This window comes from Palaemon carinicauda, chromosome 2 (genome assembly GCF_036898095.1).
Source record: "Palaemon carinicauda isolate YSFRI2023 chromosome 2, ASM3689809v2, whole genome shotgun sequence".
NCBI lineage: Eukaryota > Metazoa > Arthropoda > Malacostraca > Decapoda > Palaemonidae > Palaemon > Palaemon carinicauda.
The window spans coordinates 120957910-120975409 of NC_090726.1; the positions used below are offsets into that span (position 1 = coordinate 120957910).

Below are 17500 nucleotides of genomic sequence, written 5' to 3' on the forward strand. Positions count from 1 at the left end.
GTGGAAACTTGAACTCCATCAGAGAATGAAGAGAAAACTCACGGACGGCCTGGATGGGTGTTGCAGATACGTCTTCACTGAAGACAAAATATTTGAGCCTCAAGAAATTTCGTCGTACGGCAAGAAGCCGTTCCAAAAGAAATCGAACCGGAGATAACCGCAGATCCAAACCTAGACTTATGATGGGGGCGAGCAAGCCTCACAATTCGTTCTGCTTTGAACCAGAGAAGGCGTTCCTGAAGAACCGACTTCACTCCCGTTGCAAGAACGCATTATAATTTTTGACGAAGAGTCAAGTGAAAAAGTGATTCGAAATGCGTGTCGACACCGAATAGTAAATGGATGAAAATACATGTAGTTTTCTTATCCTAAAAAATAACTGTAGCTCAGTATGTCCGAAGGTTTTTGGACTCTTTTGTGTGTGTGTATATATATATATATTTATATATATATATATATATATATATATATATATATATATATATGTGTGTGTGTGTGTGTATGTGTGTATATATAGTATATATATATATATATATATATATATATATATATATATATATATATATATATATATACTGTATATTGCTCGATATTTCAAATACAAATTACGAAAAGAAAATCTAAAATCTGTAAGATCCCAGATGACTCCGGGATCCAGTTTCATTGTGAAGACATTCAGGAGACTTCAGAGATGACTCCGTCCAGATCGCTGTAGTTTTCAGTACGTCCGGAGAGATTTTGTCTTTGATTTTTGGACCCTACTAAGATATTGTCTACTCTTGTGTGTGTGTATAATATATATATATATATATATATATATATATATATATATATATATATATTTATATATATATATATATATATATATATATATATATATATATATATGCACAATACACACACACACACACACACACACACATATATATATATATATATATATATATATATATATATATATATATTATGATCGATATTTCAAGTACAAATTATGAAAAGAAAATCTAAAATAATTTGTCAAATCCCAGAAGTCTCCTGGATTCAGTTTCGTTGTGAAGACATTCAGGAGACTCCAGTGATGACTCCGCCCAGAACGTGGGGTTTTTAAAACTAAAGGTGGTTATGGGCTGAAAGAAGTTAGTTTGAATATGGATAGTTTTACATGTAATTATCATTGTTGTGCAGGTTTGGATGCTAAAGTTGTTTCTGGAATGGAACAAAATCTTCAGGATCTTATTGAAGCTTCAGAAAGGAAGCTTTTAAGCTGTTACTATGGTTCCATCTTGGATTCCGGAACATTTATTTCAAATGCGAGAGGAATATCCCAGAATGAATCGCGATCTTATAACGCCGAAAAGGAAGGACTAGACAAAGATTTGATGGAAAAGAGAAAACACTATAATAGAAACAAGACCGTTGTAGAAGGTTTAATTGAAAAATACGAATTTATTTTGAAAAGTCATGAAGAAACATGGAAGAAAGAGAGAATTCCTATGGAAGATAAAAAAGATATAGTAAAAAAAATAGCTGAAGAATTCGAGGGAAAAGCTAATGTCGTCGGACATCAAACTAATAATAACAAACTTGATGTGGAAGAATATGCGACATTGCGAGAAATTCTGAAAAAAGATGGTAAGGACTCAGCCTTAGCTAGAATAAAGGAAATTTTAGAATACGAGAGATCAGACGTTACAGGAACAGTCGATGAACTCGTTCAAAAGTACGAGAATAAGATAAAAAAAGAAAAGGCAATATGGAAGAAGAAAAAAATCCCAGTAGAAGTTCAAAAAGGCCAAGTGAAAGAACTTATAGAGCTTTTTAAGGGAACTGGAGAAATCAGTGAAAATATGAATATGAAACTGATGGATGTAGTAATGAGAGAAATTCTGAAGAGATGCTAAGGACTCAGCCTTAGCTAGAATAAAGGAAATTTTGGAATACGAGAGATCACACTTGAGAGGAACAGTTGATGAACTCGTTCAAAAATACGAGAATAAGATAAAAAAAGAAAAGGCAATATGGAAGAAGAAAAAAAGCCCAATAGAAGTTCAAAACGGCCAAGTGGAAGAACTTAAAGTACTTTATGAGGGAACTGGAAATATCACAGAAAACGGGAATATCAAACTGATGGATGTGGAAGAATCTGTGGCAGAGAGAAATTCTGAAAAGAGATGCTATTGAAGCAGCTTTATCCAGAATACAAGTAATACTGAAATATGAAAAGTCAGAATAAACAGGTTCAGTCTGTGGACTCCTTCAAGGAAAAAAATATAAAAAAGTAAAAAAAAAAATAAAAGCTAAAAAATTCATGAAACATATAGACCAAAAAAAATAACAAAAATATTTGAAATTAACAAATCCAAAAGAAGAAGATGGAGAAGATGGCAGCAGGGAAACGAGATGACGACTATTTTGAAATTAGTCTTTCGACATAAACCAGAAACTTCTTGGTTGATATAGATAACAACGTAACATTTTCAAAGAAGATTCCTCATCAGAGGACTTTAGACTTCTCACTAAAAATCAATATATTTATCGGTTACCACATCTTGCTTTGCATCGTCCTCCTGTAATTTTTCGGCTAAGTGTTTTACGATATTCTCTCCATTTTCTTTTGTTACCGAATGCAGTGTTTCTTTTAAAAGTAGGCATACCCTTAAATCTACCATCTTTTTTTTTTTTTTTTTTTTTTTTTTTTTTTTTTTTATTCATAGGTCTTCATTTGTGCCCAAATATGTTGCATTGGATTATATTGGCAAAAGTATGAAGGAAGACGAATAACTTTGTGACCATTTTCAACTGCAATTTTAGCAATCATATTCAGGGAGCATTCCTCGACCATTTCCAAAATATTCAGGGAGCATTCCTCGACCATTTCCAAAATATTCAGAGAACATTCCTCGACCATTTCCAAAATATTCAGGGAACATTCCTCGACCATTTCCAAAATATTCAGGGAGCATTCCTCGACCATTCCCAAAATATTCAGGGAGCATTCCTCGACCATTTCCAAAATATTCAGGGAGCATTCCTCGACCATTTCCAAAATATTCAGGGAGCATTCCTCGACCATTCCCAAAATATTCAGGGAGCATTCCTCGACCATTTCCAAAATATTCAGGGAGCATTCCTCGACCATTTCCAAAATATTCAGGGAGCATTCCTCGACCATTTCCAAAATATTCAGGGAGCATTCCTCGACCATTTCCAAAATATTCAGGGAGCATTCCTCGACCATTTCCAAAATATTCAGGGAGCATTCCTCGACCATTTCCAAAAGTTAATATTTATACATATTGTCTTTTGGTATTACGTATTTTTGATGAGCCATTATTCTATTTGTGCCTTGTTATTTGATGCTGTTGCAGGTTTATATTATTTTGCTCTATGATAAGAAGCGTTACCATTACAATTAAAGAAGATAGGAATATATTCGATAGCAACTGATTACGGAACCATTGTTCAAAATTACGTTACCATTAATTTGACTGTGATTGTAGTTTTGCTTAAACTGGCTGCTTCTTTTATGCGAAAAAAATTGCTTTAGAAACATCAGTAACAGGACCTCCTTTCTGTTTTTATAAAGCAAAATATTTCGAAACATTATAAACAATCTCTAGTGCTTGACAAGTAAATAACCTACTATTGCTCTGTATGCAGATGGGTGACCTTCCATTCTGGCTGACAAAAAATCTATGATGCTTTTATGTGTCTCCTAGTCTCCCTTGATTGGCTATAATCTTTGAGGCATCTCTGTTATAGCGTTTGTAATTCTGGGTGCGGAACTGTAGCAAGCCACTTCCGTCGCAGGTGGTTCCTGCCAGTACCTGGCCGCAAGGGATACTTTCTGACGAAGTCCGATTAATGAATGTTCATATCTGACCTGAGAATCTATATCGGAAACGTGACATTTTTATGTCACGTTTCTTTATAGTACGACTGAATAATGTTACAAAAGTATAACAATTAGAAGTTGAGTTTATATATAATTAAAGTTTAATATTTAAAGTAAAGGTATTCATTATAACCATCAAATGGCATCTTTATCTCTTATTTAGAAACTATGGTGGAATTATAGCAAGGTGTGTTTTTGTCTTTAGGTACATCTCAATCTTCTTCGTAAATTTGAAAGAGTGTAGACAAAGTACACATCTCATTGTGGATTTGTTTTTGTCAATTTTTCCACGCATATTGCTGTTTGAAGCTCATGCACCTGCAGTACATGAATTGAATCGAGCTGAGATGATAAAAGAAAACAATTTTCGACAATCACACGAGCACTACAATAATTCTTTCCCTCGCCGTTAACACAAAAACTTAAGTGATAGAGTCTGTGGCTTCTAACGCGCCATATACTTCACTAATAGGCCTTTACAATATTTTGTCTTGAATACGAAAATAAACTCTTATTCTACTACTGAGGAGTCAGCATATATGTACTGTCATATAAATAATTGTCTATTCCGATGAGGGGGTAACTTGAAAACAGAGGGGGTAGCTTCAAACAGGTTTCAAACTACCTCCCCGGCAATCTGAAACCGCTTTCAAATTACCGGGGGTAGCTTGAAACTGGGGGTAACTTGAAACCTTTACACCGGTGTTGAGTTTTCCTGGCGTTGAGTCGGCGGTGTGTTGTCCTGCATCCATATATTGGTTACATTAACTATTTTGTCAAATCTATTCTATTTAATCATCCTCTAGTTAAAGTGAAAGACAAAGATGATAAACTACGACCATCGACATTGGATGTTAGGGGATAAACAATTTGGAGGAAAATATCAAATAAAATAATATCTATTTCTAGTTACTAAATTTTTAGTAATAGTAACTGTAACCAATGTTCGTTTCGTTTGAGTCTAGCTTGGCAATTCCATGGAGAAAGTAGTCTAAAAATCCAGTCGGTAAGACATAATTTTCCAATAAACTTTCAGTCAAATTGATTGCGATTAGCCCAGGACAAGAAAAATGCAACATCGAAACTATTTATTTTAACTGCAGTTGATAGAAAATCATTACCTTGAAAGCTATCATAATAGAACAAAGTGAACGTCGAAGAAGTAAAATTAAATTTCAAAGTTACGTTTTAGCTGCATTTCGTTTTTCATATCTTAATGTAATGGAATCGCAAATATTTTAATATTTAGTCTCAAACGTACAGGTAATCTCAAAATTTACTGGCCATTTTACAGGGTTTGCCAAGAGTCGTGTCGGTAACCAAACGTCTATGACGTCATTCATTAATATAAATTAACTAATCACGGGATGCCACCTGTCATACCATGATTGGTTGATTGGTAAATGGTGTTGTCTATAAATAGCACTGATTGTGTTTAACGATCACTGTAGGTGGGCCAGGAATGAGGCAAAAGGAAATGGTTGTGAAATGAGAAAAGGGCGCAAGTGTAAAGTGTAGTATTTCACAGACGTAATGTAATAGCTAATGGCCAGGGCAGCTGTGACTCACATCCATGAGGCAATGCATGTTTTGATAGATGAACCATTTCTGAACGCGGGACAATTCAGACATGTTTTGAAAGTAATATATACCACCTGCTTCGTTGATGTTATTGACAACAGAGGGTAAAGATCCATGCTGAAAAACACTACCTCCATTGGGTGGTAGTTTGTGGCTGTCAAGTTTTAAGTTGGATGAACATGTGTAATTCAGTTCAAAATTCCGGCAACAAAATTTTGTTTTTTCGATTTATGTCCGTTATACGGATAGGTTGCATATGGACATTACACTGATATATATTCCAAAATTTCACACCGACTGGGAGAAATATTAACACAATAAAAGAAATTTTTTTGAATACGGTTAACGTAAAAATATACAAGTACATCTGTGATTAATTTTACATACAGTTTAGTCCAAGGTCAATACTAGCTACACTTTAATTATATAAATCATAGTAGTTACCTGAGTCTAGTCAATAAAGAATATTAATATTAGTTTAGTTCGCTTCAAATGCTCAAAAAACAAACATCCTCATCTACAGACAGGTTTTGGTGTTCAATGTAATAAGTCTAAGCCTAAGTCTATGCCCCCCCCCCCCCTCCCCCCAAAAAAAATGCAAAGGAAGTTCAAACTAGTCTGTCCCATTTAATATGTTTATAAACAATATTACGAGTTGAATCTCCACTAAAGAGGGAACAGGCGCATTTTAAAGATTTGTAAATAAACATCACATGTACGAAAACAAAGCGTAGGCTAGATAAGCAGCAAATTATCAAAAAAGTTGTCTGAGGTTTTATAAGCTTTTGGCACTCCAACACGCGCATTACTTACTGCTTGATTATCTTCTGCTGTAGTTTTTTTTTACTGTAATATGTTCCCTGGGACGTAATCGTTGATCAGTTCAATGTTTCGAAACGCATTGAATGATCATGATTTAGCTTACGAGGTATGTACAATATTGGTTTCCTATCTTACAGGAAACATTAACATGGTCACGATAGATGGCCCGACGAACGGTATTGCAAACTGCGAATTATTAATGCATAACATTGCCCTTCGACTTTTGATAAATACTGATATAAACAAATTATAAAAGGTAAAGAAAACACAGAAATGCTGTCACGAATGCACTCAGAATAATCCTAAGTGGGCTATGATAAAGAAAAGGGACCAAGAAAATAAAATGAAGTAAACATGCGAAACGGCAAAGCTTACATTTGGTCTGGTTGCAACGACTCATATGATATTAATCAGATGGCAGAAGGAATGATATACTGTACTGGTGTAGTTGAGTAAATATAGCTTTTCATTATATTGTCTTTTAGTTAAACGAGTAAGCTTTATAGGAAATATTTGCTTTGTTTGATTTTTAAATCTTGAGTTTTTCAGGTGACCACGCAGCAAATAGTGGTGGATATTGGTCTGCCAATTGGTGAAAAAGAATGTTTATTAATAACTATAATTTTGGAACTCATTCACGATCAGCATTTTCTTTTTCATAGTCACAACCAGCATACAACTTTTTCAATTTTTGTTATTTCAAATGGGGATTTTGATAATAAGTAAAGTCACTTAAGATTTTCATACGTAGGCCTATATGCCAAAATTACCCTTACTCCAAACCCATTTTTATCGACCTAGCAAGAATTTTTTTTTTTGTTCACAGATACATATAAGTATAACGAACCCGGCATAATGTCATGGGGGTTATTGTTACTCACGGCTTCCATAGGTGCCCAGTTGGCTAGCATTTTTTCGGCTTGAATCCTGTCGGTCATCCACCCATAGTAAGGATAAGACTGCACCCTGTAAATGCGAGTTGGGTCGTAGGATGTGTGGGGAAAGGAGTTATAGTTGTATGCGTTGACGCAGAGGATGGTTGGATCAAATCTCATTAGGAGTGATGTTTGCTGGAAGTAGCTGCAACGGGGAGTCGGATATCAACATTTGAAGGATTTACAATGTAGTAATTTTAATAATCTTACAAATGATAACAATAATTACAGTAATTTTAATAATAATAATAATAATAATAATAATAATAATAATAATAATAGTAATAATTGTTTGTATAATTTTGATGTTTTAGTATCGGAGAGAATACTTACATAACTAAACATAACATTCAAGGGGGAATTCAGTGTTTTGGATATCTAATAAATTATAGGAATTTTTTTTTTCATCACTTGTATTTATATTAAATCTACTTTCACCGTTATAATTTTCACTCGTAAATAAAGAGAACTTACGGATATGGCACGAGCCTGAAGAGAGTCAGACTAAACACGGAATTGAGATGAATTAATGATAACAAATTATGCAAAATAATCTGGACAATTAGCTTTGAAAGATTAGTCCACAATTTATATCATGGAAGCCCATCTGATAGAAAAATAAAACTGTGCATTTGTAAGAAAGTTTAGTCGAAAGCTGTATTTTGAATAAACTATTAATATGCTCTAGTAAATGATATATACACAGAATGTTTGAAATGATAAATTAATTTCATAGGAGTGATGGCTAGAACTAAAGTAATATATTAATGGAAGGTTGTGTTACCTGATAAAATCGGGAGACAATACTAAGTCGTCTTCCAAGATGATAGCCCTCTTCACTTTTGGGTATTGCCTGAAGATGGAATCTAAGGAGAACTTGATGTGTTCATTTATTCTGTGTTTGGTACCTGTGAGGGGAGAGGGCGGTAAATTGTAATAGGCGGTTTAGTTTGTTATGAAAATTACCACTTCTGCTAAAATTATTATTCGTTGTTACTAATGGTGACATTATAGTGCATTCGTATTGGATGTTTATTATTTGCAGCCTGTAATGATAACTCCAGATTAGTAACCCCCTCCCCCAAAAAATAAATATGAACGTTGTTAATAGATAGCGGTCATGACAATTTATAACTAATGCTAAAGGATTGCATATTCAAATAAAAAATAGTGTTCAATATATACCAGCGTCCATAACTTACTCCTTTAGAGCGTATCAACTTCTAATTGATATTTACAATTATGAACGTGCGCTTATGAGCGAATTATCATATTGATATTTTGGCAAGTTGTCACTGTAGGAAAACAATATTTGTGGCATAGAATGAATAACAGTAGAGAAATTTATTATAGTCTCTCATGAAACCTTTTTTGTTGGCGTTTTCTGTGACCACAAATATTTTTGTCGGTAACTTTACTATTTGGTTTTGCAAATCTGTCTCCTAGGTTTTGTAGAGAAAGCTGAGTAACGTTATTATTATTATTATTATTATTATTATTATTATTATTATTATTATTATTATTATTATTATTATTATTAATATTATTATTATTATTATTATTATTATTATTATTATTATTAATATTATTATTATTATTATTATTATTATTATTATTATTTCCAATGCAATTGTTTGTTAGTTATTTATTTCATGATTACGCCATGAATTTTCTAAATCTTACATAAGTTAGGTAAGAATGTATGGTATCATTGTATACATAGGAGTGTAAGCTTTTGCTTTTTACGGGACCGAAGATAAAATAGAATATTAACCATGACAGTATCTTTTGAATGGGACTCTTCGGAGATTTCATAAACTCATATTCTTTATCATGGTCCACTAATTATTTTTATCTGCAGATTATAGTCAAGGTTATACTTAGAGTTCAAAGCTCTTGTAGGAATTCGGTCTTAGATATAACCTTTTAATTACTTGAGATACTAACTACATACTTGTCTTGCATAATCCATTGGGCCAAAGTCATTATAAAATACAGGCAGTAGGTTGGTCAGGGCACCAGCCACCTGTTGAAATCCTACTGCTAGAGAGTTATTGGACCCTTTGACTGGCCAGACAGAACTACATTTTATCCCTCTTTCTGGTTACGGCTCGTTTTTTTTTTATTTTTTGCCTACACATACACCGAATAGTCTGGCCTGTTAGTTACACTTCTCCTCTGTTTTCATACACCTGACAACACTGAGATTACCGAACAATTCTTCGCTCAAGGGGTTAGCTATTGCAATGTAATTGTTCAGTGGATACTTTCCTCTTGGTAGAAGATACTCTTTAGCTATGGTAAGCAGTTCTTTTAGGAGAAGGATATTCCAAAATTAAACCATGGTGTAAATTATGGGGTATGAAGGTGAATCCTAACAAAACTCAAAGTATGGTTGTAAGTAGGTCAAGGACAGTGGCTCCCCAACATCCGAATCTCAGTATTGATAATGTTTCTTTAACTTTGTATGACTCTTAAAATTTTAGGTGTGATTCTCGACAGAAAATTTACTTTTGAGAAACACATTAGGTCTGTGTCTTGTTCAATTGCACAAAAAATTGGCTTTGAGAAAGTCTTTCAAGATTTTCGGTGATCAATGTATTCTGAAGAAATGTTTTAATTCTTTCATTCTACCTTGTTTTGAGTATTGTTCTCCTGTCTGGTGTTCAGCTGCCGATTCCCATCTTAATTTGTTGGACAGAAACTTACGGTCTATTGAATTTCGTATTCCTGATTTTGATATTAATCTTAGGCACCATCGTTCAATTAGTTCATTATGTATGTTGCATAAAATGTTTCATAATTCTGACCATCCTTTACATTCAGATCTACCTGGACATTTCTATCCTGTTCGTAATACTAGGCAGGCAGTTAATTCTAATAGCCAGGCCTTCTCCGTCATGAGGCTCAATACTACACAGTATTATATAAGTTTTATTCCAGCTGTTACCAAGTTGTGGAATGATCTTCCTAATCGGGTAGTTGAATCAGTAGAACTTCATCAGTTCAAAGTTGTAGCAAATGTTTTTATGTTGAACAGGCTGACATAAGTCTTTTTATAGTTTATATGACATATCTGTTTTGACGTTGTTACTGTTTGTAGAATGATTTATTGTTAATTTGTTCTCATCATTTATTTATTTCCTTATTTCCTTTCCTCACTGGGCTATTTTTCCCTGTTGGAGCCCTTGGGCTTATAGCATCTTGCTTTTCCAACTAGGGTTGTAGCTTGATTAGTAACAATAACAATAACAATAACAATAATAATAATAATGATAATAATAATAATAATAATAATAATAATAATAATAATAATAATAATAATAATAATAGACTTGGGTGCTACCATAGCCTCTGTACCATGGTCTTTCACTGTCTTGGGTTAAAGACTATGCCTAAAAATATTGCGTGGAATAATAAGTGCTTAAACTACATATAATACCGCCCAAAGTTACGGCCTTTTATGGCGTGAGGGCACACTAGGGCATGCTATTCTATCTTGTTTCTCTTCCTCTTGTTTTTTTATAAGTTTTTATAGTTTATATATGAAAGATCTAATTTAATATTGTAACTGTTCTTAAAATATTTTATTTTGATTGTTCTTTAATTCTCTTGTAGTTTATGTATTTACTTATTTCCTTTCCTTACTGGGCCATTTTCCTGTTTTGAAGCCCTTTGGCTTATAGCATCCTGCTTTTCTAACTAGGGTTGAAGCTTAGATTGTAATAGTAATCATAATAATAAGCATTTAAAAGTATTTAACTATAGCAATATCCTAACTTTAAATTGTACAAGAAAGAGACTTCATTTCTGGTATGCATAATGCACTAATACAGATATGCAGAGTGAGATAAGGTCATCGTAAAGGTCATACTTAGAGGTCGAAGGACAAATAATAATTGGATATATTCTTTTTTGGTATTAATGATTTGCTGACCTGCAGATTTTGGCCCAGTAAGAACTTAACGTTTGCCGAAACTTATAAAACCAAACGAGGAAAAGACCTAACATTTGGTGTGTCTTTTAGAGAGAAGGAAACTATTTTAGGGGGAATTGCTCTGCCCTGACAAGGAATGTTCTTCCAATTATTATTTCTATCATCCATTTCAAATAATCAAGTAAATCAGAAAAACAGGTTAATAAATTTATGTAACTTGTATTCAGATAGAACCCTCGTTTTAGAAAAGATCAACATCAAAACTTGAAAATTTTGATTAGAGAATTAAGGACCAATAAGAGGCCCCCCCCCCACACACACACTCAAAAAAAAGGCATCTGGAATTTTGAACATGCATTAAGCCAAAGGATCATATTCCTAGTAATGTAAAGTTTTCAGACGTTAGTCTGGAGGATGTGTCCATTTTTAATTAAACTTCTAATTTATCATAAGATTTGATTCATATGCCCTTAAAAGTTAATTTGGTTCTTGAAGCCTGATATAAAATCTAGAGTCCTAAAGTTAGTCCTTCCTTATCCTGATCTTAAAACCTTTGATCTACTGTGATCTTTTATTTTGCTTTATGTGGTTGATTCTGAAAAAAGTTTGAGCAGTCTCATATTTATCCTAATAATAATATTGCATATTCCAGCAATTTTAGTCTTGGATTGGTGGACAGTGTATTACTTTTAGAATTCTGTCATAATCAATTTCCTTTTGGAGTTGAACTAGAGATCTGGAATTATGTACCAAGAATTGCATACCAAAATAGGATAAGTAAACAGAGATATCAAGACACTAGTTGACAACTTTCAATGATAGGATTTGCTTAATAACACTCAAAGGTCATAGATTTGAGACTTGACTGGAAAATAAAGCTAAGCATAATACGAACAATTACTAAAAAAAAATTAGACAAACAGTTTGAGGAAATACACCACCAAGAAAAAGATTTAAAAAAGATGACATGGATATAAGAAGTACCCCACTGTACTTTAAAACAAATCTATTAACCACAAAGAAAGCTCAAAAGAGATAATAAATGATAGTCTTTTTCAATGACATCAGTAGAACTTTTATCAGAACACTGAACAAAGTGAAATAAATCCAAAATAATTGTTGCATAGTGATCTTATTAGTTTTGTTAAGCAATGATAACTTTAGCTCTGATGAATACTATCTGTTGAACTAGCTTGCACACGTGGATACTTTTTTATAATTTCTGTTATTATTATTCTCATTATTACAAGCCAAGCTACAATCTTAAATCAAACAGAATGCTACAAGTCCATCCAGCATAGAAGGCAGCCATGTGCGGAAAGGAAATAGAGAAGTAACGAGTAAACCTTAATAAGAAATAATTAAAAAGATAATAGCTATATGGAGAATACTGTGTAGTATTGAGCCTAATGATGAAGAATGTAAGACTTGGAATTAACTGCATATTTAGTACTGCGTACTGGATGATACACCCTGATAAGATCTAAATGCTAAGGATGGTCATGATTTTGAAAAACCTTATGCAGCAGGCATAAAAAGCTAACTGAACGACTGTGCCAGAGATCAATATCCAGATCAAGGATATATAATTCATAGATAGTAAGTTTTTATCCAGCAAATTAAGACGAGAATTGGCAACTGAAGACCAGGTAGGAAAACAATACTCAGAACATGGTAGAGTGAAATAATAAAACATTTCTTCAGGATAGATTGGTCACCAACAAATCTTAAAAGACTTTCTCAAAATGCCAATTTGTTTGTGCAATTGAAAAAGAAACAGACCGTATATGTTTCTTATAAGTAAATTTGCAATCAAGAATCAGACCTAGATTTTAAATGCTTTGTATATAGTTAAAGAGACTTGTCAATAAACATATTCGTATGTGGAGGAACCACAGTCTTTGACCTACTTACATTATTTTGTATTTTGAGAATTTTTAGGGTACAAATTCTACCACATAATTTGCACCATGCATATTTTTTTCTAGATTTCGATTGAAGGATTTATCAACCACAGGCCTACATTTAGGATATGGAATCGATGCAAAAAGAGTAGCACCATCTGCATATGCAACTAGCTTATTTTTAAGGTCAAATTATTTATCATACATATATTTGAGAAGTAATTGGCTGAAGAACAACATATATTACATTTCTATAGAAACTATGGTGACAATAAACAGCAACATTTTACAATCTAATACAAAAATTAAAAAATTATTCAAAGAAACTGCATTGTCCAGCATAGGCATCATGGGATATGCATAGGTTTTAAAAATTCATAAAATAATCGAGCAGTAATAGATAGGATGTATATACAGTAAATAAAATCTTACCTCGTTTAGCTTTATTGCTATGAAAAAGCGCTGAGACGTTGAGTACTTTTGCTAGATGTTCAGCTTCGGGGTTATGTCCGTCAACCATGAGGGTAATGGGTGTCACATTCCCTCCCTGGTTACTCCATATGTGAAGGATTTGCTTTAGAGCACTTGGCAATCGATTAGCTGTCACCAGGGCTACAGGAATGGTCTCAAAGTGCCTCACGAGCCTGGGCTGTTGGGTCATAAGAGATATGGCTCTGGAAATCCTTATTGTGTTTTGTTTATATAGGTCAGCATTATTATATAATAAAAAAAAAACCATTTTTCAAACTATCTTCATATTTGAAAGTAAAAATATTCCTCTTTGCTTCACTATTAACTGATGGAAAAATTACTTCTTTAAATATCCTAAACAAAATATCCGTCCTCAGTTGCACAGGAGGTAAAAAATATGTTATATGGGATGTCTTCCATCCCTTTCCTTACTGCATTTTTTGCGGATATGATGACTGGGTTATCGCACCTGCAAAAGTCGCCGTACCCTTCGTATCTGTCACAGAAAAACGCTCGTTCTCGCATTTCGGAGATACCATGCCATGCACATTTGCGTTCTCGGCAAAAACAAATAAACAAACGAAAAATTAGTTATGAGAGAAAGCATAATGTCAAAATGATGTAAAGTGATTTATGTACTATTCAGCAAAAAGAATAGTAAGTTGTTAAGAATTGATTATTCAGTCCTTACCAGAGAACGTTGGTATTGTAACTGAGCAGATGAGAGGAGAGACAACTGTAGCTCTTTCTGTTTTCGCTGTGATAATTGATTCGAAGATCACTTTGTGGCCCTTGCGAACCACCATCATCCAGGCCTCCCCTTGGGCACCCATTGGCCCAAAGTGAGAGTCCATGCTTGCTAGCATTCTACCTGCATCCAGCATTAGCCATGTTGTGTACTCGGGCTTGAAAGAAATTGGACAAACAATTATTGAAACGATTTAGAGAAGGCCATACATATTACAGTAGCATTTATTCTCATAATGCAACCAGACTAATAATATTTATTTTCATCCCTATTTTTAATATAAGACATTATTTTGTACAAAAGATAAAAAAAAACAATGTTAGTGGTACTCTATGATGAATTTCAGTACTTAGAAATACACATGTATTATTAAAAATTCCTATAAATCTTTATTCATCACTTACAACTCCCAGGAAGATAATAATCCTTCCATCCTGTATCTCCTTCACCATCCTGGTTAGCATCCTATGGGATGCTGGTTGCCAGGTGTTGAAGTGACTTGTTCGCATTACCCGTTGCCATCTTTCGTGCAGTACGATGACGTGTATGCCTCCTTGGTGTCGGACGGTTTTGCCATGTTGGACCGATGTCTTGTTACGGACGGAATAGATCTAAAAGTTTTGTGTAAAAAAAAAAAAAAAGATTGTTTTTGGCAAGTGAAAGATATTATTAGTTTTTTTTTCTTTTTTTTTTTTTTTGTTAAACGATGTCAAAAGAATGTTTTAGATTAGGTATTGATGCATAAGGATGTTTTTAACAGGATTTGCAAATTTAACATGTGATTATAGGATGCGAGTTAAGTACCAAATATATGGATTACAAATGTTGTGTATGAGTATTAATAATGTTGAAATATATGTGTAATTGTTACCTTTTGTTATAATAATCCCATATGAAAAAGGAAACTAGGCAATTGGAGCTCTTATATCACATATTGGCATCTGCTTTGGCAAAATAATTTTATGAATTGAAGGGATTCACTTTTGTCAATCTTCATGGAACTGGGACCTTAAAATTTATGTTATGCTTTACTCAAGATGACCAGAGTAGCAATTAGGTCAACTGCATTTTGTTGATTTCATTTGTGTTGTAGCCTCAGTTCACGATGCTATTTGAAACTGGAATATATTTCTAACTTAAATATTCCTTGCAGCATTATAGCAAACATTGAGAACAAATTATTTATTGCAAAGATAATCTCAGTGTGACTTATTTAATTTCTAAAACCAAATTGATTAGACAAATAGTGAAGATAATAATGCAATGTACTTTCCACCTGAAAGATGGGACATTACAGAATTCAGAGAAAAAAATGATTCAAAATGGTGACAGAGGATAAGAAACAACCTGGGTGTCCTAATATGGTAAAAGTGGATGGCCTAAACACTGAGTCTTTCCTTCATAAATAATGAAATACAGAAAAGAGAACAGCACACCACTTTGCATTGATGAGAACAAGAAAATTTTACCTGTCCTTGAATAATTGAATTATGCTAATTTCAATTCTGTTGAGAAGGAAGCAGTAAAGAAATACATGTGTATGCGAACAGTATTCCAAATAGAGTATGATACCATGGTGCAAAGCTACTGTGAATTAATTTGATTTAAGTAAAAAAAAAAAAAAAGACTGGAAACCTTAGATTAATATTTTTTAGCAAAGTAACGTCTTTATGATAATTCTTCTACAATAAGGGAAACACAAAATGTTGGAATATAGGATTAATTCCGTTCTCACAAACTAACAGAGGAGATGAAACTGGACCGAAGTAAACTTAGTCTGTGCGTTGGAGACCATGAACTCGACTAATTAGATTGTAAAGAGGAACGAATTATTCACACAGTAGTGACCTTTTATGTTACATTTAACGATTTTGATAAAGTAAAATCAATAGTTTTCATCGGATTTCAAATGTCAGTGATCGTGAAGAATAGACTGGGAAGTTGGGCAACATATTTTACCAAGTAAGAAAAGGTTATTTTAATGCCACATCGTTTCTGAATGATAGTTAACTTTTATAATCTTTAGTGGATTTAAAAAAAGAAAAAAATTACAGCAAAGCATATATTGTCCAAGTATAGGGATTTAGTGACATAATTATTTTCATGTTATCGAAGTGAAGATGTTAGGTACCTTAATTACAGGAAACATGGAGATATTCTCGATTCCGATGGTACTTTTAAGTTTGTTGAATTTTTCATAATTTTATTAATTTGAAAAGTTGTATTTTAGGTTTGTTTGAATTTTAACATTTACTTAATTTTGCTATTATTAATGTTTGATTTATTGTGACCTCATCTTTTCTAAGCTATTTTTTTATCGGCTTATACTGAATGTACACATGGAAGAAAAACCTGTAATAATTACGGGAAATTAGGAAACATATTGCATTATTTAGAGTTGATTAGCTTTATTACTTATTGTGTCGTAAGTTCACGTCATAAATCAGTGTATTGGTATGGAAAGAAAAAGCAGCTCTGGTTTCGACCTACCTGTTTTTCATGAAGCCAGACATGTACTCCAGAAGTATCAATGATTGCTTCCAAGTCTCTGCTTTTGTTATAGCTTCCTACAATAGAACAATGCAAAATTTACTTGATATCGAGAATTACATGCTAATGCCAAAGCATCTAATAAGTATATCTTGTTTTGCATTTTAGATCCTAGAAGTTTCTTATCGTGCTTACCTTCATTTAGACCAAAAACTCTTTTTGGTGGTGAAGGATTGAATGATGAACTCAACCGCAAAGACTGCAAGGATTCTCTTCGAAGTGAATAATGTAAATCGAAGTCATAATCTAGAGGAATATTTGAAGATGTTGTTTTACTGATAAGAGGTAATAGCCACGCAACAGCGAATGCACACAATATCAGTTTTGATGATATAATGAGAGAAATCATTTTATTGAACGAGAGAAATGTATATAAGTTGAACAGTACATGGTTAATGTCAATAGTGTATTTTCTAACATAATACGCAATTATGTCTTTCTCTTTTTTACTCATTATATATGTCTATGCGTCACATTATGTTCCCTCTTTTTACTCACTTTTCGACATAACTGTATAATACCATCCTGTAAGAAATATTGAATTTAGTACCACTGAATATTTATCCCAAGATACGTAGCATTCTCTCTCTCTCTCTCTCTCTCTCTCTCTCTCTCTCTCTCTCTCTCTCTCTCTCTCTCTCTCTCTCTCTCTCTCTC

At 33.3% G+C, this 17500-nt stretch overlaps 1 protein-coding gene across 1 annotated transcript in view; it reads right to left on the minus strand.

Annotated features, from left to right (window-relative positions):
* The window catches only part of LOC137621021 (protein O-linked-mannose beta-1,2-N-acetylglucosaminyltransferase 1-like), a 33962-nt gene extending 19518 nt beyond the window's left edge, over positions 1 to 14444 (minus strand). The window contains exons 1-5 of the mRNA XM_068351464.1: positions 14237 to 14444; positions 13978 to 14102; positions 13507 to 13723; positions 8018 to 8141; positions 7180 to 7378 (exon numbers count right to left, since the gene is read on the minus strand). Coding sequence (XP_068207565.1) covers positions 7180 to 7378; positions 8018 to 8141; positions 13507 to 13723; positions 13978 to 14102; positions 14237 to 14429 — 858 coding nt within the window. The 5' untranslated portion in view covers positions 14430 to 14444. The remainder of the gene's footprint in view (positions 1 to 7179; positions 7379 to 8017; positions 8142 to 13506; positions 13724 to 13977; positions 14103 to 14236) is intronic.
* Positions 14445 to 17500: the final 3056 nt, after the last annotated feature.